The 27588-nt window shown below is 36.6% G+C and overlaps 1 protein-coding gene across 3 annotated transcripts in view; it reads left to right on the top strand.

Annotated features, from left to right (window-relative positions):
• Positions 1-13142, top strand: part of GIPC2 (GIPC PDZ domain containing family member 2) — a 57983-nt gene extending 44841 nt beyond the window's left edge. For 2 of the 3 annotated variants that reach the window (XM_040566116.1, XM_040566115.1), the window contains exons 4-6: positions 1956-2062; positions 2803-2884; positions 10630-13142. In XM_040566116.1, coding sequence (XP_040422050.1) covers positions 1956-2062; positions 2803-2884; positions 10630-10784 — 344 coding nt within the window. In that variant the 3' untranslated portion in view covers positions 10785-13142. Of the gene's footprint in view, positions 1-1952; positions 2063-2802; positions 2885-10629 lie in introns of all 3 variants that reach the window. The other variant, XM_040566114.1, reaches the window with a different exon arrangement.
• Positions 13143-27588: the final 14446 nt, after the last annotated feature.

The raw sequence follows: 27588 nt of genomic DNA, 5'->3' as shown, positions 1-27588 counted from the left end.
GTGAGTACTTTATTAAGGTGATTAAGATACCTTTTAGTCTGCTGATGACGTAGAAAAGGAAACCTGCTAATTCCATGGCAATACCTTTTACAAGACATTGAATTAAGAGGCAATCTGAGCTTTTTGAACAGATTTTTGAAAGCTGCATGTTATTTTTCACTCTACAGAAACGAGCTTAGAAGTCACAGTATCCAATGTGAGACAGGTTAAGAATATTCTGGCTCTTGCTTTAGGTGCAGCTGAGCTTTAGGCACAAATTTATATGTAGGGTTTATGCTGTAGCATGCCGAGAATAGCCCCCGTGGAGATGACAAACAAGATTCAGATCCTTCTGGACACGTAGGTGTAGGATTCCTGCTAGTTGCCACACAATCTGGTTTCTTAAAGTTTGTATGGGTATAGGAATGAGAGACAAGTCTCTGTGTCAAATTACTAGCTTTTATTTTTCTTTCCATCAGTGGAATGTGGAATAAGTATAATTTACTGGTTGGGTATCTTCCTACCATGTGCATGCATGCTGTTGCAGCTGCTCTAGGCAAGATTTAAAGTACAGAATTAGACTTCTCTGAATAAGATTTGTCCTTACCAGTCATAAGCTAGCCCTCTATGAATTAGTGAAAAATCAACAGAAACAAAGCAAAGGCAGGATAACAAAGTATAAATTTAAATTGTATGATTATGAAAAATAGTTTCTGTCTTGGCTTTGGTGTAAGGTATTACAAATAAAGCTCATGTCATATCATGAGTTTTAAGGTGCTATTGGTGACAGAGCTAGAAAAAGATGTATGTTGCATCAGAAATGGCTTTTTGAAATAAATCTAACAGAAATGATGAAAATTTTAAAGATATTTTAAACTGTCCTTGAAGCCATGAAAGTGTTAAGAAAAGGTGTTGATCTTAAGTCTTGTATTTAATAGACTGTGCAGTATATATGTTAAAAATAATCAAAATTCATGGTGCAAGACTTGTTTAGCAGAATAATCTGTATTTTGCCCACCAATGCAAGAACAATGAGATAAAACCTACCTGGGCAAAGTGAATACAGCTTAAGGCCTCCCTTTAAGAAAAGGAATAGCCTGGTGGAGAAACTAGCACATTAAAAAGTTCCACAAGTCTTTTTAGTACTTTCCAGATTAGCTATGTAACTCCTGTGTCAATAAGTAAAATAAATCCTTGCCAATCCTGAATGTAAAATTATTTCTTATAACAGGAAGGCTGAGATGAGCCAAATCTTAAATGATTTCATACTCCATTTTCTGAATGGTGTGCTCTTGCCCAAGAATAAACAAGGAAAGCTGAATTCAGATAAAGAAAGCTATCGGTAAATCCAGATATTATCTTTAGAGATTTATTAGCTATGAAATCCTGACCTTGTTGAAACCAGTGGAAAAACTCCTACAGACCTACTTATGGACATGTTTCACCTATGTGACTGATAGTAATCAAACAGTTTAGCATAAAGCAAACAGACATGCCTCAGTGTGGCTCATCATGACACATTTTGCAATCCTGTTTGTATCCTATCTTCAGTGAAGGATGGAAATGTTGCAATGACAATGCTGCAATATAGTCTGCCTGTAAGGAGCAGGGTAAGTCTGTATTTGGCTGATGACTTCAGACATTATCTAATATTAAGTATTTGTATTTTATTATAGAACGAGGTAAAATTATATGAAGTGCAGATATGATGTGCAATAGGCTTCAATGGATATATTGGTCTGTAGAAGTCCTAGCTTCAGTGCAGTCAAGTGGATATCAAAATTTGAAGACAAAAAATTGTCAGCAAAGCTAGAATGCCGTTAATTTATAATTAAAATGCTAAATACATCTTAGATATTGATTAGAATAAAAACTGAAGTTAATGTAACAGCTGAAGCAGATGCATTATATTCTGACATACCGCATACTTAATTTTGTTCGGCATTCTTTTTTCTTTTTACCTTCCTTTCTAAAAGAGATAGAACCGAGGTCCACAGGTAGAGCTTTGACAGAGGCTAAAATCTCCAGAGGGAGAGAAACACTTCGGCTGAGAACTAAAGGCCCTGCCACTGTGGAGGAAATGGTATGGTTATTTTGAGACCTTTCAATAGTTTAATCTTCTAGCACCTGATTTATTCGTCATCGAGGTTTATAAGGTAAAGCAGGAAGGAAAACTCTGGGTGTTACAAAGCTTGTGGGACTTATGACAAAGGCTGCTTTCTCCAAGGAGAAATGTTTACACAAATTTGAAGACTAGGAAAGATAGAATGGGGCTGAAGAATCTGGAAATGGAGAGCCTATACTCCATCTAGGTGATCCCATACATGGATGAAGTTAAGATGGATTAGACCAAGGAGTGTTGAAAAGAGGGAAGGGGAAAATAAGAGCAACAGTTGAAGAGGTGGTTCTGTATCTGACACTGCGAAGTGTACTGGGCTAATGTAAGCATGGTTGTTAGGAGAGGCTAATAACTTATATTGACTTGAATGTGTGTAAAGCCATGATTAGGATCTGGAAGAAGAAATGTTATTTATTTTGGATTCCTCTAAAGGCGATGAGGATTTGGTAAAGATCTGTACTGTCAGGAGTTGGAAGGCCTGTGTTTAGTTTGGTGAATGTGAGAACTATGTGGTTTGAAGTTTGTAAGAATACTTGAGTTTGTGAGAAGAGGGGAAGAGAGAAGAACAACGTGTCTTACTTCTAGGTTTTGTAAGTCTAGACACTTATAAGAGTGAAGATAATCAGTATCCAGTTGTTAGTTATTTTAAAGTCTGCATAGATAATAATCATACACTTGCTTTCTCTCCCTTTATTTCAACAAAGCCATCTGAAGTTGAAGAAAAAGCAATAAAAAAAGTGGATGAGCTTCTTGAAACATACATGGGGATAAGAGATATTGAATTAGGTGAGTTTTAACAGATACATTACTACACGATCCAATCATTTCTCATTTTATATAGTATAAAATTTATAGGTTGTTTTAGTCTCTAAATGTAAGCAAAGCAAAACCTGTCCAGGATGTAGTCCCTCAAACTTGCCTGTATTTCTCCAAATGTATCTCCCTGACAAAAAGGAAGAATCTCTTGCTAAAAGCCTTATGATGTAATTAATAAATCTTCTAGTCTTCCTACACATTAGCTATACTCCATTGCATAATTTATTTAGTTATTTGCCATTATCTGCAATCGCTATTCTTTCTGGTGGAGCTTGTGTGTGGCATTTGAGGACTAGCAAGGACAAGCATGTCTATTTGCCTTTTTTCCCCCTCTCTCTGTTGCCTCTTGTCTTAGACACATTAAAGAGATCACTACATTTAGAATCTGAGACCTTTTTTCAGCGAAAGGGTAATTATTTAGCAATGAACTGCATGAGCAATGAACTGATACAGTAACTGCATAATGCATCAAATTATTTAAAGCCTGTATTCTGAAGAAACACAGGAAATTATCCATTATATTTACTAACTTTAAAGTAATTTGTAGTAAGAGAAACTATTCAAACTAAAAGAAACTATTTCAACTATTTAGTATCATAAGTTCCTTAAAACTGCACCGAACTTGTCTCTGCAGCTGTTGCCTCTCTGTTAATCTCACAATAACTAAATATTAACTTCTGGTTGTAAGGGAAGAAGTTGCTCATGTTTTTCAGTTGAGCTGAATAAAAAATGCCACAGTGGGAGCTGTGGCTGGGTGTAGTCCTCATACAGTATCATGGAACTGTTAATGCTGAGACAAAGGGTGAAGTTATTTATTGTTATAGAAATACTTAAAAATCAGACAAGAATTAGGAAAGGATGAACTAAGTGGAAAGTGATACTGAAAAGAGAGCCTTGAGAGAGAAGTGGCAGAGGCAAAGCAGAAGAGATAATAGGTCTGGCATGTAGCTAAGGGCAAAGTGAGGGGGGTTGGACAGGCAGCAGTTAGCAGAGAGGAATGAGAACAATAGAAAATTATCTGAATAGCCCAAAGACCTTTGCTGGCTGCTCCTACTGGCAAGCATCTGATTGGCAGCTTCTATTATTTTCCTCACAGGAAAAATTGTAGGTAAGTATTATTTGTCTCCCAACCTAAAGGTAAAGGCGGGCTTCCTGGCATGGAAGACAGAGTGGAGCTGCCCCAAATTTCATAATGCTGCTTTGCAGATGATAATCTCCTCATTCTCAGAAAATTAAGTTCTCAAAATTCTGTTCCCAACAACTCTAGTATGTGATGCCTCTGGCATATAATATGTTGTCAGGAGCCCTGGGTGGTGCTGACCCGCTGCTTCGGTTTAGGTTTATTGCCATCAGTCTCTGGCTCAGGCTTCAGAACTCCCAAGTCTGGTGCCAGCCACCCCTCCAGGAGCTGTTTTTGTCCTGCAACTGTTGCAAGGCCCAGCTTGAGCCAGTCTTCTGAAGGTCCTTGCTGGTTACTTCCAAGATCCCTAGACTCCTGGCCCTATAGGAGCAAGCAGCTCCAGAGATCCTGGTTTTGGTTTCTGTTGCCCAGGATCCTGAGATCCTAGGTTGGTTTCTTGTCATTTCAAGGTGTGCTGGGCTCTGCTGTGGGACAGGGAAATGAGTTCCTGTGGGTTCTATTGTTTACATTTTTTTTTTGGCTGACAGTACCATAACAGGATGGCTCTTGTACAGTACTGAGGAGCTCAGCTCTAGAAAAAGCTTGGCTCAGCTGGTTGCCAAGTACCTGGTAGAGATTTTCTATGAATTCCATGACATTTTTATATATATATATATATTTTAAAAGATCTGATATCCTTGCATCTTTCAGTGAGTAGCTTGGAAAATTTAAAAAAATGCCTTTAAAGAATGCTCAAAGAACGAAGAAGTCTTTGTCCTCTAAGCCACTCTCTGCTTCCCAACTGGGTTGTTGGTTTGCCTTTCACCTCCTCCTTCTCTTCCTTCCAAGAAGGCAGTTAAAAAAAAAGAAATTGTCACGAATCAAAGACTACAGGGCTCACGTAAATCTAGTTTACACCTTTCATGCTATTTCCTAAAGTTCAAATCTTAATCAAGGGCCGATGGTGATGGGAAAAAAAAAAAAGGAAAAAAGTTTTATCACTTTTAAATAATTAAACAGGTCTAGGACTCTTTAGGAAAGGAGAGCTAATCACCTGTCACAAATCTGTTCAATTAACATATGTCAGTTTTTTATATACTGGATGTGATCAGTCACCCATGAAAATGAAATATGAGGAAAGGATTCATTCAGAGAATGCCAATCACCACTCAGCTAGAAATTTTGCTCATTACTCAAGCCAGATTAGTTGAAAATGCAAGTCATCACAATGCGACAGCCGACAAGTGATTAAGATCTCAATCATTGCTCACTCCCATGCAGTTCTGTTTGTCAGAAGCTCTGGTTGTCAGTTAATATTGCTCTTTCATCTCCATTAAAATGACACTTCCATAGTGTGATTGAATTCTGAAACAGTGCCCCGATTTTGAGCCAGAAGTTAGAAAGAAAGGAAAGAAAAATAATGTAAAATTACAGACAGAATTAAAGATGAGATAAAGCCCTTAATTTTTGCATTGTTAAGCATCTTGACAGTTTCAAGAATGGCTGACTAAATCCACACACAAATCCCCGAGTTGGAGGAAAATGTTCAGAAATCATCTAATGGAAATGCATATACTTTCTTTTTATAGGGCACATTTTTTTATTTTCAGGGATCTAAATGCTGTTGAGATGTATGTATCTGCCTTTTGAATGCATTTCTACCTTTTTAACTCTTTATTTTACTGAAAAAGGAACTTAATCTGTGGAAGAGACACTTGGATCTGGAAATGACACTGGGTTTCCAGCCACTTACTTTATGGACACATTAGAAATTGGGCCAAGACTTCAGCTTTCTTTAAAAAAGAAATGCACCATTGAGGGCTGCTGTAGATTATTTTACATCTTGTCAGTGTTTTCTGGTAAAGGAAAGTGAACAGTTGATTAATTGGAGGGATTCAGGAAACAATGTTAGTGAAGAATGCTGGTGGCATTTCTTTTTTAAATCGATGATGTTTGAATTGATAGGCTGTATTTGATATCAAAGATCATGGGGTGGGAGTAAACTTGGATCAGTGGCTTTCAACCCCAGCATGCTACCAATGGATAAACTATGGCAAAAGGGCTTCCTGTCCAACTTTGAATTTTTGATTATGATTATTTCCTTTTTGCTCTTTTGTTTAATGTTGTCAGGTATTACACACCTTTGTATATTCTTCATCTATGTTTAGAAGAATTCAAATCTTTTCCACTCTTGATTTTATTTTTCCAACTTTTCATCTAGTCAAAACGTCCTGACAGGTTTAGATTTTCCTCACCCAAGTTTCTTTTCTTGGATCCCAGCAATATTGGATAGATATTTTTATTTTGAAATGATTTGACTAAAGTGATATTCTCCCTGAATCCATTGTTTTCTGCTCTTCCTGTTGCCAAACTTCCTTCTCCAAAGGATTACATTTGTTTGTAGTTTCTCCAGTTCTCATTTCATAATTTTCAGGTTGATTAATTTGAAACACTGAACATATATATATATTTTATATAGGAACAATCAAAAACAATATAAATACACTATAGGGTATATTGTTTCTGACTCTTCATTTACTTTGAGAATTGTGAGTTCCATGAAAAAGGAAAAGGTAGCAATGCTGGTTAAACAAGAAACTTGTTTTGTTTTGTTTTTCCACTCCAAGAAGAATTAGCACTTAGTACAAAGAAACAAGAAGAAGAAAGGATGTTTTTAATGTTTCCTTGAATGCCAAATCCGACAATGTTCAACATGAAGCTAAAACCAAGGAAAGTTGAACACTGAAAACTTTAATGGCATGCTTCATTTTCTGCGATGTTGTTAAGGAAGGTGGATGAGACTTCTAGCTCTTTTAAAGTGTCAGGCCAGAATAATTTTGATGAAGGCAAAGCTTCTGATAGCATTACAGTTAAATAAATATTAAATTTCTGCTAAGGCTTCTGAAAGTTTTTTGAAAGTTACAGGATAGGATATAGGTAGCAAAACCCCTATGTAAGGTGGTTATCAGTGTCCTGGTTTTGGCTGGGATAGAGTTAATTTTCTTCCCAGTAGCTGGAGTGGTGCTGTTTTGGATTTAAGATGAGAGTAATGCTGATAACGCACTGATGTTTTAGTTGTTGCAGAGCAGTGCTCACACAGAGCCAAGGACTTTTCTGCTGCTTGTGCTGCCCTGCCAGTGAGGACAGCTGGCCCAGGCTGACCAGAGGGATGTCCCAGAAAACAGGGCATCATGCAGAACAACACAACGGGGCTGGCCAGGGGGCAGCTGCTGCCCAGGGACAGGCTGGGCATTGGTTGGTGGGTGGTGAGCAATTGCTTTGTGCATCACTTGTTTGTATATTCCTTTATCATCTTCATTATTTTCCTTTCCTTTTCTGTCCTGTTAAACCGTCTTTATCTCAGCCCATGCGTTTTACCTTTTTGCCAGTTCTCTCCCCCGTCCCACTACGGGGGAGCGAGCCAACAGTTGTGCGGTGCTGAGCTGCCGGCCTGGTCAAACCACAGCAAGCAGCACCAGTGGCAGGCAGATCACAGCTCTCAGGGCTCGTGCCCATGCATCTGTCAAAAGTCGACAATGAGGATTTTGTGAACAATGATCTTTGAAGTTATTTTCAAGGGATTAGGTCTAAAATGCCAACATATTTCTTTGTTCATATTCTGGGAAGCCTGATATTGAGTTTCTTGGTTAAAGTTGAGAAGACTTTTAATTCCTTTTGTCACTTTTGAGTTTACTGAAATTCAAGTTCTATGCAAAAGTTTCTCAGGTATGAGCATTGCTGGTAGTGGGATTTTAAAACAAATACCTGAAAACAATGGGGCTATCTGGATTGTGTGGAAAAATATTCTCTGTATTAGAATAAAATTCCTGTAATCACTTATTGTGCAGCTGTTATAAGAAGCAGTGGGGGGAAAGGGAGGGCAGTGGAGGCGATTTGGCATGGAGCTATCACCCTCTGAGAACCAGTAAAGTTTTCTTCAGGCTGAAAAGTATCTGCTAAATGCTTTGGCAATCAGTACTTATTGATTTGCCTTGGGAATTACGTGTTGAAAATGTCACTGTGTAAACATGCGTATTCTGCACAGTAATTTCCAGCTGTGCCTCCGAGGGGATGCTACCCCATGCCTGTATGTGTCTGTGCTAACTGCCTGTGGAAATAAGAATATGTACACTGTGTGACTGAGAAGGCTAGTCTGCTTTAGTGTTTCTGTATGTATGAAACTAGTGAGACAGGGTTCAGCTTTGCACCTTGGTATACGTCAGTGGTAAAACTTGTGTGCCAATATCAGGAAGGATTGATTGCAACTTGCATTACCGTTTGCTGAACGGTAATATAACTCTGCTGACACTAGAGGTCAGCACCAAGCTATTGAAAAGGTTCACACGAGCAGTGAAGATCCTGCACTCCTGCAGAAGCAGATTTCATCATATCAGGTGAATCTGGGAAGGGCGATGTGCATTAATAAATATTAATAAAAATTAATAAACATGGAGCATGCTCTGGAAGTGCTGATTACAGTTGTTCAATTTTATTTGAGGCTGCTGCTTTCAAATGGCAGTGGAATTCTGATTCCTTGTTAGGATTGAAATTTGTCTTGTCTAAGTTTGGTAGATTTTGTTTTCAGGTTTGTTAAATCTCTAAAACTATTTTTAAGGCTCCATTTCATAATTTGGGAAGCTCAACGTTTGAAGACAATCGTGTTTGAAGCAACATTCTGGGTTAAGGATTTCTGTGCAATTCTGAAGTTCCAACCGTAATGATTCTATGATTTAACTAGAGCAGTTGGACTGTAATATAATGATGCGTTGTTGTGTTTTATCACTGCTCTTAAACTGTCATATGGCTCTTTCATGTATCTTCATCAATTTGTCTCAAAACTGGCTGAATCCCTTGCTACCACTGGTTCTACTGTAACAGTGGTCTAGATCCTCACTCCTTTCTCTTTTTAAGATCTTGAGGAACTGTATCTCGACATGTTTTCTCTTGTGCCTACATTGTCTTTCACGTGCCTACATTGTCTTTCACCTTGCACAGCTATTCTCCCTCCAACCTTCTTCCAGTGTCTGTATGGAGTAACTTTGTATCCTGGTTCATATCAGGCAGTCTGTGAGGTTTAAATCAAGTGTTTCACCTCATTTCTTTCAGGGTTGCCTCCTCTGTAAGTACCTTCTTATGCCATTGGATCGAGAGACAGAGAGTGGCATTGATAGGACAAATATTTGTCTTTCACTTACCAGGTTGAGTCCTATGATTAATGCCCGTTTCCCATCTAGACTGCTGTGAGTCATTGTAACAGGAACTTCACGGGGGATGCAGAAAGAATTGGCACTACAGGGATAGGTTACTTCTGGCAGGAAAACAGGTCCTGAGAGTCCTTGAGAACCTCTAGTGGTGCCCAGGAGGCTGGGTTACACTTCAGTTGCACACCAGTTTGTTTGTCAAAATTTATGTGAATTTTCTCTGGTCTGCTTTGTGTAGTTTGGCATGCAGGTTCTGTTTGTAGTCTCACGTCTGAATGTAGCTAAGGCTGAAACGTCAAATTTCTTCAGAATTGCTGTTGCTGACATCTGCAGTGTGGAATATGGCTCAGGTTTGCTCACAGCTTTTTACAAGTTTGCAGAATAGTGAACACTATTTGCCAGAGGTTTGTAACTGTCAATAAACTTGAGCTGAGTTTCAGGTTAACAAAATAATGTTAAATACACTTAATAATACTTCAGAGCAGGGAAAGTTTCTTTTGTATTTATTAGTTAGATTTTGCCATTTCAATACCACACAGTGTATGCAGTACATAGTACACTAGACTGTCCTAATGAAGATGGCCTTCTGTGGCTTCAGGATTTTCCTTTCTCAGGCACTGTAATACATGTTTTTCACTCAGATATTCCTCTAAGAAAAGGCTAGAAGCTCTCAAATCTTTCATGTGTGGCATTAGTATTTGATATGCTCATGAAGAAAGTGGTGGTTACTTGATGTATAACAAAAGATGGAGAACATCTTGCAGTTTAAGGCAGGTGTATAAGGTAACAAAATGAAGCAGACTTTGAGGGTTTCATCTATTGTACAATACTATCTTTTCTTGTGAATATGAACAGAGGCTGTAGAGCAGAGACAGCGCAGCAAGGCTTTTCCCATGCTTTTGTAGAATTTGAACCATGGAAAAACAATAACAAACAAAAACAAAACAAAACAACAAACATTTGAACCAGGAAAAGAAAAAAAAAAACACACAACATTCAGGTATGCCTTTTGATCAGTAAGCTCATATCAGACTCACAGAAGTTGGTAATGCACTGTTGTAGACTCATGCTTCATGTGCATTCTGTAAAGAAGGATGAAATTAATTTAGCAAGATACGAATGAAGGTTGGTTGAACTAAAAATTAAACACCCCCCAAGCAAATGGAAGAATATATAATGTATACTCCAAGGAAGCTCTCCCATTTACCAGGACAGAATGTAGCTGCTGCAGGGGTATTTAGGTACATAAATCCTATGGAATCCTAAATTTGGAAGATAAGCTTTAAATCCCCTTATCTTTACTGGGTTTTGAAAATATACATTTGAAAATTATCTTGGCTGAATGTTAGTAGTCACTTCCATGATAATTTTAATGTTTGTTTGTTTGTTTTTAGCTGCAACAATGGTGGAAGCTGGAAGAGACAAGAAAAACCCAGATGAATTTGCAGTGGCATTGGATGAAACTCTCGGAGACTTTGCATTTCCAGATGAGTTTGTCTTTGATGTATGGGGAGCAATAGGAGATGCTAAGCAAGGACGACTGGAATGAGAATTGTGTGTCAATCCCTATTCAAAAGTACAAAATGACTTTCAAATACATCAGAATACTAATACTTCTATTGTTATAAATCTAGGGTGCTCTGTATAAGTATTCTTATCAGAAAATTTCTATTGCAAAGGAAAGTTTTTAACAAAAATGAAGATAAAACCAAAGATTTGACAACTGTACACTTAAAACAAACAATTTACATGTAGAAATCAATGAGAGGATTGCGTCAAGGAGATGTATATATACACGCATTTTATGAAAATTCATGTGCTTAGATATCAATATTCTGAAGTGTTTGACATGCAACAAAAAATTAGGACTATTTTATCTCATTTTTTAGAAAGGTTTATATACTTGATGGAAAACTACTCAGCAAGACACTGTAGTTCCCTGGTCTTTTCGTGTTCTTATGTGTTCAACCACACTGAGAGCTGTGGAAAACGTAAAGCTTTAGGCTTTTATACTGTTTGGCCTGGATTTATTTTTTTTCTGTAGACAAAGCTGGGAAGAAGCCACCCTGCTTCCAGAAAATCTGCATTCAAGAAAAAATATTCCTCTGGGACATGAGAACTATGACCTTAAAATGAAAAAGACTTTAATTTTTGGTCACAATACACACTGCCTAGGTATTTCTCAAATGATTAATTATAGTAGAAATGCCTAAAACAGGAATCTGCTGCTTTATTCAGATGCCATGTTATCACAATAGCAGCTGCATAAGAAGAAACAAATGTTAATTTTGGTTAGTATTCAGATATTTGAGTAATATATGTAATCTTACACTGGAGACTGTAGTATGTGACTAAGTGCTTAATTAATCTTTGCATATGCTAAATGCCTTGCTGAGATCCTGTGAAGTTCCCCCTTTGTCTTGTCTGTTTTTTTCAACATGTCAACATAGAGCTATTTAAGGTGTTCAAAATCAGCAGATACTATTGTAAAGTCACAGTCACAGTTTGGATGAAAATGTGTGCCTAAAACCTAAACAATAAACTAAATTCATTTTAGATGTTAGGATTTCAAATTATACTGTACATAAACATTTATTTTAACTGATGGTGTTTTACTAATAAATCTCAGATTATTAAAAATGAACTGTCTCTTTTAACATATCTGCTATGTCTGCATTTATCTTCCTGTTCACTCTGTGTTTAATCAAGAGCAACATTTTGTTTTTACTCAGAACTGTATTCTTTTTCAGTTTTTGCTGTGCTGGATTCTAATCAAGACTGATATTTGCTTGTTTATTTAGAAAACACTATTTTCAAGAAATTATTGCAGTTAGTGATCCTGATTAAATATATATATATATATATATACACACAATATATATATATATATATATATATGCAATTTATATTTTAGCCAAAGAACATATAATGAGTATCCTTGAAAATGAAATTGAACAAAAATATGGGGCCTGACTATGAAGTCTTATAAACACAGTTCTCTGGTCTTTTAAGGGGGATAATCTTCAATTTCGTAAATGCTATTTTTGTTTTGAATTGTTTTGCTCCTCTATCTGTAATTTAAGGAAATGCTTTTGTATAATTGAGATATTCCTTTTTATGAAATAGGTAGTACAGAGATGTATGGAGGTCGTACATTATATTCTATTTAAGAAAGTTCATAGGTTTCAAAATTTCTCTTCTATGTACTAGTGCCTCATATCGCCAGTATCAGCAGGGATGAAATATGCATTTATCTTCAAATAGATGTAGTAGTTATTTCTGTATGAAGAAATACATACAGATACAAACATTTAGGCTATTTTCAAGCTATGAGTAGCAAAAATGTATAGTTTTACAAGAAAATTTGAGTTAGTAAAAATAAATCATAATTAAGCTTTGTAAGCAGGTGGTTAAATTTTATAAATCCCACTGATCAAATGGGGCCATGAGAATATTATTTTGAGAAGCATAATTTTAGGGAGGAGAGTACAGGTTGGATAACTTTTCTCTGTATCTAGTAATTGTGAATCTGAGCTCACAATCTTCGGCTGCAGTTGAGCCCATCCTCTCCCTTGCACTCTAACTAAGGTACTCTTGGTAATGAAGGGCTAAAGTATTGTGGACCATATAATTTATTCTTTAAACTCCTTTTCATTGAAAAGAAAAAGTGAAATGTCAGCAATGAAGTGCTGAGAGTTGGTGGTGTTTCCATGTCCACTTTGGTTATATAGAAATCCCAAATGTCAAATTTTGTGAAAGTGTTGGAAAATGTTTATATATGCTAATGTTATTAATCAACATGCCATTGATTATAAAAATAAATAATTCCTTCTAAAAAAAAAAGCAATAAACTGTACATTGAAGGAGTTAAATTATAAAACAATAATAAAATGTTATCTATAGCAGATAACTCCTCATGCATTTTGGCTGTTCATTTTATTTTGAGAAATTAATGCAGCTCAAGCAATTTATTCAAAGGTTAATTTGTCTCATTATGTTGATAAAATAGCCAGATAAGTCCCTGAAGCTCTCATTCTGCACTCATCTCTTGTTTGCATGTTACAGCTATGCACGAATAAGTTGTCACATGAAAATAACATTACCTCATAAAGTATCATAAATACTTTTGCTCTTTGTAACAATTTATGTGGAAAATGTTGTTTTTACTAATTATATACAGCCTGCAGATCCCTCTAAAACCTAGTCAAAAGCAACAATAAAGTGCTTGTATGCTTTGAAGGGTGAAAATGTCACTATAAATATCTCTCAAATTAATTTGAAGTTCTAGTTCTTAGTATATAGAATCATAGAATCATCTATGTTGGAAAAGACCTTCAAGATCATCAAGTCCAACCATACACGTTGCAGGTGGAACTGGATGTTGCTAAATAGTCCTTTCTGTCTTCATCTCTTCCTCTCCAAATCTGAGGTGGAGTGAGGCAAGGTAGTAACTCACCCTGAATGCTATTTGAAAATTAACTGTATTCTTATAATTTGGTGCACAGTTTGCAGGGAGATGGCAGATACATGCAGTTGTTTGTGCCTTTAATTCCAGACTCACTGCTGTATCCAGGAAGATGGAAAGTACACCTCTATTGTTCTCCATAAGCAATAGTTCTTAGATGCAGCAAGGTGATTTAATGAAATCTGGTGTTCATAAGGTTCGGAGCTCATAAACTTAAAACTACGGTCAGCGATGAGTATTTCACTCTTCTAAAGAAGCTAATTTTGAAAATTATTGATACATGTTCTGTGACACCTTTAGTATGCCAGACATTACTTCAGCTACAGAATTGATTTTATGTAACCCTATTCACAGTGCAGTTGCTATTCAAATAGCTATTAGTATAATCCACGTATTTGGGAAAATCTTGTCTTCAAATTTGCGTTTTGATTTGAATAATGTATTTTTTTTTCCATATGTAACTCTACATAACTTCTAGATTTTTTTTTTGAAATGTCATGAAACTGAACATTTTGTACTTAATGTTTGATAATGAAATATTGATCTTCAACTCAAGCTAACTTGTAAAGCTTTATTAAGAAAAAGCTATCAGGCAAGATGTAATACAGGGTGAATAGTTTTTAAAGTGCTATATGTTGTAGACAAAAAAGCAAACTAGATTTTTTTCCTCTTTTTATGTGAACTTCTGCTACTTTTCATAGTGTATGGTTGTTGTTTTTTTTTTTTATGAAAATGGCTGAGAATTTTTATTTGGTATCAGGGTGTCAACTGTTTGCCTCTTTGAACTGAACTGAATGTTTACTGTGAACTTCAAAACCTAACTTTAGCAATAAGAGCCTAATCTGAATTTAATCTGTTATTTATTTTCAGTATTGTTTCCTTTTACTGGTTTGACTGCCTATGTTTCGAAGACATTTGGCATTTAAATTTCATTATCCCCTGAAAGATCTGTGATTTAGTTTGTGAAAATATGAACAAATTTAAAAACTTGAAAGTCAAAAGTAGGGGAAATCATCACCTGTTGGTTTCTTGAAGGTATTTGTAAATAATAACAGCCTTTCATTAAAAAAGCTACAGACTGCAGTAGAGACATACTCCTCAGAAAAGATATATTCAGCTGTATGAGTTTCAAGGGATGACAATTAAAAAGAAGGAAAAGATTGAGGCAGCATAAATGTGTAAAAAAAAAAAAAAAAGTCTTTTTTGATTGAAACACAAACTAGCTTTAAATTGAACAGCACGAGGTCTGTACAGTGAAAAGAAGCAATCTCCTGGTGTGTTTAGGCTCATCCATCTCTTGTTGCTTATAATAAGAGAGAGATTGTGAACAGCTTTTCCAGTTTTCTTTAAATAATGGCGGTCTAAATCTCTATTGTTGTCAGATCTCTTTCAGGAAAATGTACCTGTTGTTTTTGTATCTGTTGGCTTTGTAGCTGAATCTTGGGTGCATATTTTCCAGTTGTCATAAAATTAATTTTACTATATAGTATTTGAAAGAGGAAAAATTATGGAGAAATAATGTTTATTGTTCTTTGAAATTAGAGGGTATCGACCAGTACCACTTTTTAGTCATTTCTGCTCTAGTGACCTGTATGTAGGAGACTGAAGATTAATGGACATGATTATATCTGGCAATGTCTTTGTCTAAAAACCATGCCAAAAGAATCAGAAAGATTACCCTGTAAAGTATTTGGAAATTGTCAGCGTGGAAAAAGAAAAAGAGTAACTGCTATTCAAATGCTCAACAGGTAGTTCTAGTTTATGGATCAAGTTAGGTGTTTTCTGAGAGCTCAAATAAAGAACAAGACTGATCACAGGAACAAGTCCCAGCCTTTCTTCACAAATCTTTGTCTCACTTCCTTTAATCTTGATGTCCTCATCTGGTGTCCCAAATGTGGTCTCTGGAAATTGATACATAAACTACATTCTAAGCACAGGAGCTTTCAGCAGTGCAGGCAGGGTAGTAGATCAAGAAAGGAAAGTGAGCTTCACCACATAGGACAACATGCTGTGCCATTGCACTTACAAGGATATTCATTTGCTGGTACTGGTCCTATCTTTCTCCCCAGTTACCAGATATTCTGGGTAATAAGACTGGGTATAAATGACTAATGATGGGAGAGCACTGGCTGGATACTTTTAACTTCTAACCTTTCCAACTGCTAAGGAGGGGCTGAGTCTATGGGTCAGACTAGAGCTAGATCAAAGTACGTGCTTGATGCATGATTGGTGTGGATGTTGGATCCTCAGCAGCGGTGGTTTTGCTTAGCAGATGAGCTTCTATGGTTCCTTGAGTAATTGCCAAGATGCACCCACTATCCTGCCCTGTTAATGTTTACTAGGCATGTGGGCTCATGAATCTAGCATATAAATTAATGCCTAATTAATTGTTGTAAGCCGGTGTTTAATCTAGGAAGTTAACTGTAATTTTGTTTCTTGTTAGACAGGCATAGGTTTGCCTGAACCTGAAGGTTGTAAACAAAATATCTTTAGGGACTGTTGTTTCTCAAGCCATTGTGTGTCTGAGTGAACTTTTCATTGAGGCAGAGAGAATGAAAGCAAGATTCATTATAATATTCTAATTTTTGATTACTAAATATGCTATCAACTTGTTTTTTGCTCTCTTCCTTTGGGATTAAGTGGTTAAATATTAATACTATTTCTTTCTGGAGCATGAACTGCATTAATTACTTAAAAGAAAGAAGGTATTTGAATTCCAGATTAACTCTAATTGGAGAAACATATTACACCTCAATACTTGGGCAGTATCTAAGAATACAAGTTCGTGTTTAATAAAAACGTTGTTTTAATAAGTATTCCAAAATTTTTTGTTTGTTTTAATAGGGAAATAAGCTTGCAGAATGGTGAATAGCCAGGGAATAAAACTTTTAGTGGAAAAAGCTTTTATTGATAAACTTGCGATTACATGTTTTGCTTGGAACACAGATAATCTAGCAGTGATTTGTTTAATCCTTTCACTTGACAGCATTTTTCCCCCAGTAAAGGCAGAGATTTATATTTCATAGATACGAACTCTGGCTTGAAACAGAAAAGAAAGTGTGGTAAAATCCATTGGAAGGCATATTCTTCAGGCCTTCAATTCATGGTATTGAAATCTCTATCAAAATCCTTCACACAATCTTTTCAAACATCCTTATTTTCAAAATGAGGATTTTGTTTACAGTAGGTATTTTTACAGATAATTTTAATTATGAGGTTAAGCTTTGAAACCAGTAAATCTTTTCTGAATTAACTCTAGGTAAGCTAAACTTCTGACTACCAGATACAGAAACTGATCAAAAGAATGACACAATTTTCAGCTCCTTTGGTAAGAATACCTGAAATGCCCAATGCATGTTTGCCATTAGCATGACCAAACTTGTTAGTGAACATTTTCTATTTATAAAGCTACAAAAAAGTGGACCTTGTTTTTTCTATGTTAACAAAATCAAGAGCAAGTTGTTTTATAGGTAACAAAAACATACCAACTTTAAAGTGAAACAAGAAAGAAAGGGTATATCTATAATAAAAACAAATGTTAAAAAGGTATAAGTATGACGTCTTTCCAGGAGTAGAAGCACAAAGAACCACGGTGAAGCTCTACGTAAACACGGTTCTAGTAAACATGCTTTCTTTTTTTTTTTTTTGGTAAAGAACACAGTAATAGTCACCTTTCAATATCACATAAATGAATATAACTTTCATTGAACTTACCTGTTCAAATACAGTGTATTGTGTATTATCTACAGTGCATGCAACTTTTTGGACAACGTTCTTGTCTGCAGTGAATTGCCTTTGAGGAAAGATTCATGAAACATAGTTCAAACTGATAGTTTGGTCCATAAAGTCCAAGGCAGCTGAAGTATTGTCTGAAAGGAAACAACACATGAGTTGTGCTAATGGTAAAAGTATTGAGCTAAAAAAATTATCAAAAGACTGGAGTGAAGGAACGGACCTTTTTGTCTGAAATAGGATGCCAAATTCCACTTCAAGCTTTCTCAGCAGCATAGGTGATTTGGAATTTTACTGCTCCAAAGGAGCATGGCTAAGCCAAGGACTAGGGAAGGAGATATCTCTGGAGAGTTGAACTTGTTACTTCTACTGGGGCTTGGGATGAATCACTTTTACCAACTCCTCATCCTATTGACCTGTCCTTCTGTGTTAGCAGCAGGATCCTGATTTTTATATATGTTTGGTGCACCACAGTAACTTTGCTATCCTCGGTCTATGCTTAAAGCCAGTGCTGCAGCTTTGTAATGCAGAGGAGTCTGCCAGGGTGGCATGCTATCCCCAGGAACAGTTGGTCTTTAGTACTGGTCTTCAGCAATATCCAGGTGTAGACATTGAATTGCTCAGGCTATGTGAGAGGAGGAGCTAAATTCTGCTTCGTGTTTAGCTGTGGTTGAATAAAGAAAGGGTGCAGACCACGTAGTGGCCATTGGTTGTGCTGCAGCCTGTTGCTTGGGCCTCCATTTTCTCTGTTTTTTAGATTGCTAGTCTGTAGAAAATACAAAATGGCTGACACATATCTTGCTAAACTCGCCACAGTATTATTTTCCCCTGTATTTCTGGCCTTTCAAATTTGTGCTTAGAGTCCTGAATGATCAGGGGGAAAAGGAATTAGTAAATAGCTTTGGCTGCAATCTGTATTCAACTCTGTGTTCAACAACCGTTATTTTTATGACCATAATAAAATGAATACCAATGTAACAGCAGCCTTGGGTTTTCAATTAAATGCATTAATGCATATGCAAGAAAATAGCCTGTCTCAGTAGTATTTATAGGGAAGAGAATATTTTTCAAGATTTGTTGCGAATCATTATGTCTTATTTATATGACAATTGGAAATGTGAGAGTGGATTTGCAAGTATGCTGCTTTATTGCTTGCAGGTGGAATGTGTGATAATCAGCCTGATCACTTTGCCATATTTCTAGATGACAAAAATTTTCATTACATAACAATATGGCTTTATAAGCTTGATGAACAAGCCTGGAGACAGTGTTGGTTTCAGTAAGAAGGTCATTAACCTTCACAGAAGGGAGAGAATGCATCTTCACAGCTTTGATGCTTTATTTTTAAGAGAAATATTGATAATGTTAGGATTTTAAATTCCTGGTTTACTTTGATGGCTTGAGGGTGGGAGGTAGTTTTTTTTTTATTTCCAAACTGCTTTCTCCAACGTGCTTTATTTTCTTCATCTTTGCTCCGTGTTAGAACCATGCCTTAGTTTCTTTTGCTTACATCTTTCTTTCTTTTCCTTTGTGCCTCTAAGCTTGCCAAGCAACGCTGAACAATAAGGGAGTCACTCTGTCCACCCAGCTTAGATTTTTTCAGGCTTTGCGCTGCAGCTCACTTGCCTTTTCTCACTCTGTCTTTTAACTGGGTCTTCACTCTTCCTGCCAGTGAGGCTGAAAGAACAGCCTTGTCACACTATTTTTACGAGTCTGGTGTTCCTTGTAGGTGAATGCTGGACTGCATAGCATCTATTAATATTTCCACCATAACAAACTCGACTGCAAAAGTCATCTCTATATCAGAGCATGGAAGCTGGCTGATTTAAAAATTAAAATAAAATAATAAAAAAAATACCATTGCATTACCATTGCTTCAGCTCTAAGACAAGTAGGAGTGGGTTTTATTAAATTTTCACTCCCATATTCAGAGTAAATAATGAGGCGCAATAGCAAAAAAGCCAGCTAGGATTAGTATGAGACCGACAGTGCTATGCCTATAATTCAACCATTTTACTCTTTGCAATAATCCCCTTTGATGAATTGTTTTACTGCAGAAAGAATTGAATCTTCTGTTACTGAGAATACTTGAATAAAAGAATGAATAAAATAATACATAAACTTATACCTTTTGGATTGTGAACCTGATAGCAAGATCGCAATCTTTTCTTTTTTTTTTTTTTTTTTCAGTGCTACTCCCTGAAATTTTTTATAACTGCTGTGGTCACTGTGCAGATAGAAAGCAGATTCTGTGATACATCTAAGTAGACAGTGAATCAAGATTTTATGAATTTTAGAAGTTTATTTTTTATAGCCCATCACCCTGAATTATTTATAAGGGGAATTACTGATAGGCAATTACTGATAGGATTAAGTAAGCAGAAAAAAGTACTTTTATTTGAATGTTTTAGTTTATGGAACAGGAATGCATTTAGTTTATCTGGCAAAAGATGTTTCCTTTATTTTTTGTAGTATAGGAAACCTGGATTTTCTTATCAGGATTCCACTGAAGACGTGTATAAATCTCTGCCCAAGAATCTGTCCTGAAAAGTGTATAAGCTAAGCCAAGACAAGCTATATGTGGACAAAAGCATAATGCAAATTGATTGGGGAAACTGAAAACTAGGGATTAAGAGATTTTTTTTTTCTTTCGAAATGCTCCAGGGAATGAGGATTTTCAACATTTAGCCTATCTCACAACACACGTTAGACAGCGAGCTGCTCTGATCTGCATTTGCTCCTGGTGGTTTTTCTCCTAGCAATGGTGATTTACTCTAAGCAATGTATGATCAACTGTCATTAGTCAGTATGATTTACAAGGAAAAAAATGCTGTATTTGCTCGCAAACATATGGGAACAAAGAAAAGAGCTCTGCTTCGTCAGAGTTCATAGGGATGCAAGTAAGGTAATTTCTCCTTGAAAATCCGGAATGCCACTTCTCTCCTGGTCAAGAATAAAATGACCTTTTCAGCAGTTTCTGCTTCGTGCCTCTTGCCTCAGATGACTTCCAGCCAGCTTCTTGTAATTACCTCCTTATTATGTTTGTGTGGGATGGGAGTTTGAAAGATGATATCACTCAGCCACATATTGTGATATGTATGACTAATCAGCAGTTAACAATGCAACAATTAATTCCTGTGTGACACTTTATTTGTCACTTAAAAATATTCTTTTGACTCATGGAGTAACTCATACCATGCAGAAAAAAAAATCTCAGTTCATTAGAGTTGATCTGCAGTTATCACTTGCCAAATATCTCCACATATATCTTTGTCCTTGTTTATTTATTTATTTTTTAATGTGGGCTTTTTACCCCAGTGGACTGGACTTGCTTCCATGCAGAGCAAAGGAGTCAAGCAGCATTATTAAAAGCAAATCAAAAGTAAAAAAGTAGGCCCTTCTTTTTTTGACAATTGTGTAGGACAAAGTATAAAAATGGCTAAAATAAGGTACAACACTGTATGAACATTTCCTCTTAGCTTTAGTCTCAGTTCAAGAGTCATCGGTGTCATCCACACTGTCCTATTTGGAATTTTATTGCCTTTCCTAGAGATCAGACCTGCTGTTAGTTTCTCTGTGGGTTGATTTTTTTTTTTCTTGTAAGAATTCATGCTTGCAAAAGTACAATTTTTTTCACCTCTTTGCCTGAATCTATTTTAAATATGCTAATATTTAAACTAAGTATTTTTTCAAAAGGAGAAAAAAGCACAAGCAATTGTGGATCTTCTATACCAGGTTTATCTGCACAATGGAGATCTTCTGGAGTACTTTTTTCTTTCACATGGAAACCCCAGAATGAAGTGGTTCCAGCTCTTGCATGGTCTGAAGAGCGTGAGGTAACATTATAACACCCTGTGCAGACTGGACAGGAAAATAGACAGCTGCACAAAGGAGTGTGCAGCCAAGGCCCTGTTCATGCAGTGAGGCCATTGTATCTGGGAACCGAAAGCCAGCTGGGCAGGAACTCAGGGCCGGGTGCTCAGTACAGGCGAGGCTCTTGTTGGGTTATGATCTGGCAGCAGCGGGGAGCTGTGCATGGGGCGTGCAAGCAGGGACTAGGCAGCCTATGCAGTATTTGATGTGAAAAGACCCACCACTGGGTGAGTGCAATATCAGTGAAATATTTTACATGCTGTATATAAATGCATGGTTTAACACTAGGTTATGTAAATTCATATCGCATACAATTTGACATCAGAAAGGTTTTTCTCTGTTATATCTCAAAGTCCTTTGCTATAGTAAATCTTACTGCTATCACCATTCTACACATTGTGCAGCTGAGAGAGTGATGGAGTAAATTATCCTGCTAACAATCTCACTGAGGTGATCAGTGGCAAAGCCGCTTGTACTCTCTGCAGGTAAAACACAAATTTCTACTGCCAAATGATTGATATATTGCTAAAAATGGGAAAATGGGTTATGTATGTATTGTAAGTGTTCATGTGAATGCAGCAGGCTATCTAAAATGCATGTGGATAGCTAGTGTGTAGTTTGTGTGAAATTCCCACTTTCATAAGTGGCAGTACCTGTTTAGAAAGGTATCTGAAACGTGCTTCCCCATCTGAAATTATAAGGCTATGGCTAAGCTAGATTAATTCCTTTTAATCAGTCTGGTCTGACAGACTTTTCTTTAAGCAGAACAATCTGATTTGTCAAAACCAAAACTTTTCCTGGAACTTTTGCTTTGTTTCCTAGCTGAAGATATGCTGGTTGTAAAGGGAGTCATGCACTCCTTCAGCCAGATGACAGCTCCTCACTTCATTGCAAGGAGCACAGTCAAGCTGCAGAAATAAGTATTCCATTACTTCTGAAAAGCAGAATAGCTCAATCTACCTAGGTGGCCTAATGACCTTAGATGTGCGCTCAATGAGCTTCAGTTCCCTAATCATAATCACGGAAAAAAGTGTCTTGAGGCAGGATGGTCACACTGCTGGCAAATAGCCCCCTGTAAGTTTATTTTGGTGGAGAATGTGTGATTCTCTCCCTAACAAGATCTTGGGCTTGTTTCGATTTAGAGTAGAACTGCTATTAAAATTTGGATTTTCTTTCTCTTTTTTGAACATAGTTTCATACCCAGCTCTTGTTATAAAGCCATGTGAACAGACTATGTGGGCAAAAGCCCAGAAGTATATCAGGATGTCTTCCGAGAAACAGTTTTGGGAACATTCTGCAGCCAGAGGCTGGGACTGAAACCATTGACAATGGGAAAGGGAAAAAAGAGAAAGATTAGAAAGATAAGAAGCATCAAAAACACAAAGGATGATCAGAAAAATGTGCTCTGGAAAATGGATAATCTGCCAAATGTGTGAAGGTGAACCAGATCTAATAACAGGTCTGGATAAGCTGAATAACTGTCCAGCAGAGTAATGTTATTAGCCTATAAGAGAGAGAATTTCTTTTTCTTTTTCTTTTTTTTTTTTCCTAAGTATGTTTTTTATTATAGCAGGAGAGTTAAAATTTAAAGAAAAAGAAATTTAAAGAAAAAAGCTTCATTTTTCTGAGTTGGTTTGCTAAATGTGCCAACCTCACAGAAATACTATTGAGGGTCCAGTCAGAACAATAAAATGACTTTTGACCACTTTTAAAGGTTGGGCAATTTTTGCATAACACCTTAGTACTGATGTGGTAATTCCCCAAGCAATTGAATAATTTGAATAGGTATAATAATACTATGAATAATTAGAAATGTATGAATAGTGATTTAAAGGGCTTCAAGAGATGAAGGATCTGCTATGTTGCTAGGTAAGGCAGTCCAAAGGGTTAATTCTCTTCATCATTAAAAAAAGAAAAGTGTAATTTCTTGACTGTTTAAAATGCAGCTTCTAGCCATAAGCTTCTTTAGTCTTTTTCTGTTACAAGAAATGCCATCCCCAATTGGATCTTTCTGTGTGTGCATGCTGATATGAGTCTTATTTAAAGGTAATAGTGATTCAATCTGAGTTACACTTATCTATATCAGTTCCTGTATACCAGAAGTATAACAACAGCTGCTTTCACCAGAAGTAAACTGAATATTTCTAACTATATCTGTGATGCCTTTGTTCTTGGTCTTAGTTAAATAAGGCAAGATGTACTACTCAAAATAAATAGATGAAAACTTAAAATCCAAACCTAAATTAAAAAATCAGAAGGAAAATGCAAAGTGATTCTAAAAGTAAGCTTTTGATTTAGCTGTGGCTGCTAAGCAGCTGTTGATCTTGAATATGGCTGGATTCTCTTTGTTTACAGTAATTAGTCAACACATTTGGTTGGAAAGATGGTTTTTATATCTCTGAAGAGTTGAAGTGAATGGATCTTCTCTCTTGTGCAGGCTGGAAGGTTGTATTTGGGAACAAAATAAGCCTCTTCCCTTGGCACAGAGGCAAACAGGAGGCCAAATTGATGCCCTGCATGCAGGGTATGAATACTGGGAGAGTCAGGGTTGCTTTGCTGCTGCATGGCCTCCTTGCTGTCTGCAGACCGTTTTGCTGGAGGATGTCCTGATGCACGTTTTTGTGTGATCATTTCAAGGCCAAAGCTCTTCTGTTTACTTCGGACATGGGTAGTCAAGACCCATCCCACCCCATCCTCACAAGAAATATTCAAACGTACGCATAACCTTGTTATTTTTTCCCAAGACTATGCATGTAAATTATTTGAAAGACTGAAGATTTTCTCAGTTAAATATTTCTCTCAAAATGAATAGTTTAATAATTTAAATAACATTTAAGATATTACTACAGCTGCATTTCTGTTCCACTGAATGATTTCCATTACCTATGAATTATTTTAGGTATTACAATTTGTCAGGCCTTAAAATATGTTGTGGATATCTCTAACATAACGAATATATGTAAAACCTATTTTAAAAGGTGGTGGTGGGAAAGAAATAGAGATTCTTCAGGTTCCAGGCATTTTAATCTACTATAAAACCTCTTAATCTATTTAAATCTCCATTTCATTCTTAAGATCAATTTATATATCCTTTCCTTATGTTTAAAGAGAATAAATCTTGTATTTTCTATTTTCAAACTTTTTTTTTGCCTTTTTAGAAGATGTGTTAATAAGGAAAACTTCCCATAAATACATTAATGTGCAGTGCAGATTGACATTTAATAGTAAATTATACTGTCCATTAATTAAATGGAAATAATAGGTATTGAGCTATTTCATGAATACATCGAGATTTGGTCTTTGTGCTAATTTATAAATTGGAATACATTTCAAAGTGAAGTAAGTAAATTAAGTTGAGAATTAGTAGATAATTTTTAAAAAGACAGACTGTGTGTACCACAGATACTTCAGTTTCCTTCCAAATTCTTCCTTTTGCCCTCCCATGGAAATTTTCCCATATTTGCAGAAATGTTTTTTCAGTTGACTACAATTTTAAAGATTGTAATTGTGAAGACAACAGTTGGTGAGCTCATATTTTAGTTAATTATTTGTTTTGGCTTTATCTATAATAAATGCTTGCAGATGTTTCTAAATCATCTTGTATCATTATAACATTGTCAGGACAATAACTTCTGCTTAGGAAGCATTGTGTAAGATACAAGGAAGCGCTTTTCTTGTTTCCAGTAATGAGCTATACTCATCTTACTTGTTATACTCACCAGAGAGGTTTCCAAACCTCTGAACTTTCCCTTCTGCCAGGGGTTACATGAAGGTGCTTGGGAAAGGACTAGGACTAGTGTGTTTTCCACAGCTGTGTGACTATTTTCCCTGCCCCCTGCCCTGCTCATCAGGAGCATCCCCTCTTTTCCTGCTGCTGACGTGCTCCTGGATGCAGAGTTATGAAATTATAGGTCTGACCTGGAGTGGAACTGGCAAATGGTCAGAAGACATGCTTTTCAATTCATTTTTGGTGTTTTCCTTGCTCCACAGATTTATATCTCTAAATCTGATCAAGGGTAAACTAAGTGATGTAATGCAGCCAGCCTTCTGCAGGAGCAAAACAGGAAATCATCACAGCACAAATTAAGACTTAAAAAGCAGGCTGGTTGCTCTCAGTATATGCCTGTTTGTCACAGTATCCATGTGGTCCCAAAGAAGTTGCTTCACAGTCCTCAGTTCTAATTCTTTCAGTAGCATTTAGGAAGAAATCATTACAAATAATGAATAGAAGTTACACAAAGACTGGAACTACAGTGAGGGCTGAAGAGGGAGATATTTCGGTGATGTGGACTGTTTGGTGACAAAGCCATGTACTCTTGCATGGCTTTGCTGAGATGTTTCCCCATAGCACGATCTGCTGTGTGCTTGCAGATACAGGGAAATGCGTGCGTGCCTGACTATACAGCCAGGACTATTTTTACCCACAGCCACATAATGATCGCATCTTGCCCTGGGTATAGCCAAACAGTATGCATTTTAATATGGTTAAGCCTAAAATTGTGCTTCTGGAAACAAACCAGGGAAGTATTTCTTTATGAGGGAAGACTGTCTTGGGAATCAATGACTCAGGAAAGGACTTTGGGGAGAGGGAGCTCCCAGTGCAACATTATAAAGGTGATTTTTTTATTTTTATTTTTTTCTGTCTGAACAGAGGAATAGGAAATTGTTCAACCTGTAGTTACCTACAATACAGCAGTTACTGGAATATCACATGCAGGTCTGGAAGTTTATTAATCAGGGAGGTCTAGGAGAGGAGCTCTGAGATTTGGAAACCTTGCTTTGTACTGGGATCCAACAAAGTTTGTTAAGGAGAAGATAAAGGAGCAGCTTGACCATATGTGAAGCAGAGATTTGATAACAGCAGCTCTCCTGTCTGGCTGGCAGAGGTATAATGAGAACCATGCAATGAAATTCAAGCTAGGCAATTTAGATTCCAAGCAAGCAGGTCTTAAACAGTGTAGGTGATTTTCTGGCAGAATGATTTAATAAAGATTGTAATAAATTTCCCCTTATTGGACATTTTAAAATCTGAACTGAATGGTTTTCTGAAGGAAATGCTTCAATTCAAACAAGATGAATACATAAAATCTTATGGCCTAATTTATTCAGGAGGTCAGACCGTAAGATTGTAACAATCCATTCCATCCCTCTAGTGTGCAAAAAACTGCTAGGTGGTTGGTCTGTGGACTTTTGCCATGTACAAGGATTATTTCTTTATCAGATCCCAAATATATCAATTTAATAGAGAGCTCTCAAGTCCTCTTTTGTGATTCTGGCTTTTGTACTAGAAAGGAATGGTGGCCCTAACTCTTTTGGTTTTATTTCATTGAATCAGTTAATACAACTAAGAGCTGATAATGTATTTAATGTTGCTCATACATCTTAAGCCAGTATGAGGCAATAATGAAAAGACAATTACTAGATTAATTTTGCAATTTTAAGAATCCACGTCACCGGGATTATTGTGTTTTTGACTGGAGGCAGTATGAATATGGCTTCAGACAGTTGATCTGTGAGTAATGGTCACCACCGTTCCGTGTGCTCTTCTTGTGGCAAGTGACCTTCAGGCACTGCTAAGTAATAGGGAAAGCATGGGTTGCTGTGCTGGTTTATCTAGCAGAACACAAATAACAGGAGTTCACCCTTCATTAATGCATTGCTGCTTCTCTCTTATTAGTTTCTCTGCTCTGTTGGAATATAAAACGAAGATCACTGTTCGAAAAAAGCCATGCAGTCACAGAGTGCAAATGAAGATGATGACAAATGTATTTAGAGAAACTTGCTGAAAACTGAAAGTCGTGGCAAATTTGGAAGAGACACAGCTATGCGGAACATGTTGAAAGCAATTTAATTGAAGAAATGACATTTGGGACAGGTTAATTTATGGTTAAAAGTATACATAATATAGTAGCTTGAAATATCTTCCATTTGATATCCAAGCATTGCATAGTGTCTTAAGAACTGGTATTTAATGACTCATTCACTTGCATATTCCTAGACTTTCTGAATTAGACGTTTCAGCATGCAGAAGATGCTGCTCCCAGACATTTCACAACTAGAGGGAATTCTCCTCATTACTCCCCCAAGAAACTGTTTCCTTCCTACCCACAGTTTTGCAGTTGTAGTAATAGAAGACAGTGGCCTGCTCTGCCCCCTTGAATTCCTTCAGGTAAAGATTAATTATTTTTATTTATTTATGTATTTTTTTCAGCTGCTGGAAGCATTGCTGCTTTTTGGTTTATTGCAACTAGATACCCAATTTTCTTTATTCCCAACTGCAATC

Source organism: Cygnus olor, chromosome 8 (genome assembly GCF_009769625.2).
Source record: "Cygnus olor isolate bCygOlo1 chromosome 8, bCygOlo1.pri.v2, whole genome shotgun sequence".
Classification (NCBI taxonomy): Eukaryota; Metazoa; Chordata; class Aves; order Anseriformes; family Anatidae; genus Cygnus; species Cygnus olor.
The sequence above is the reverse complement of the archived record's forward strand: the minus strand, read 5'-3'. Positions and strand labels throughout refer to the sequence as shown.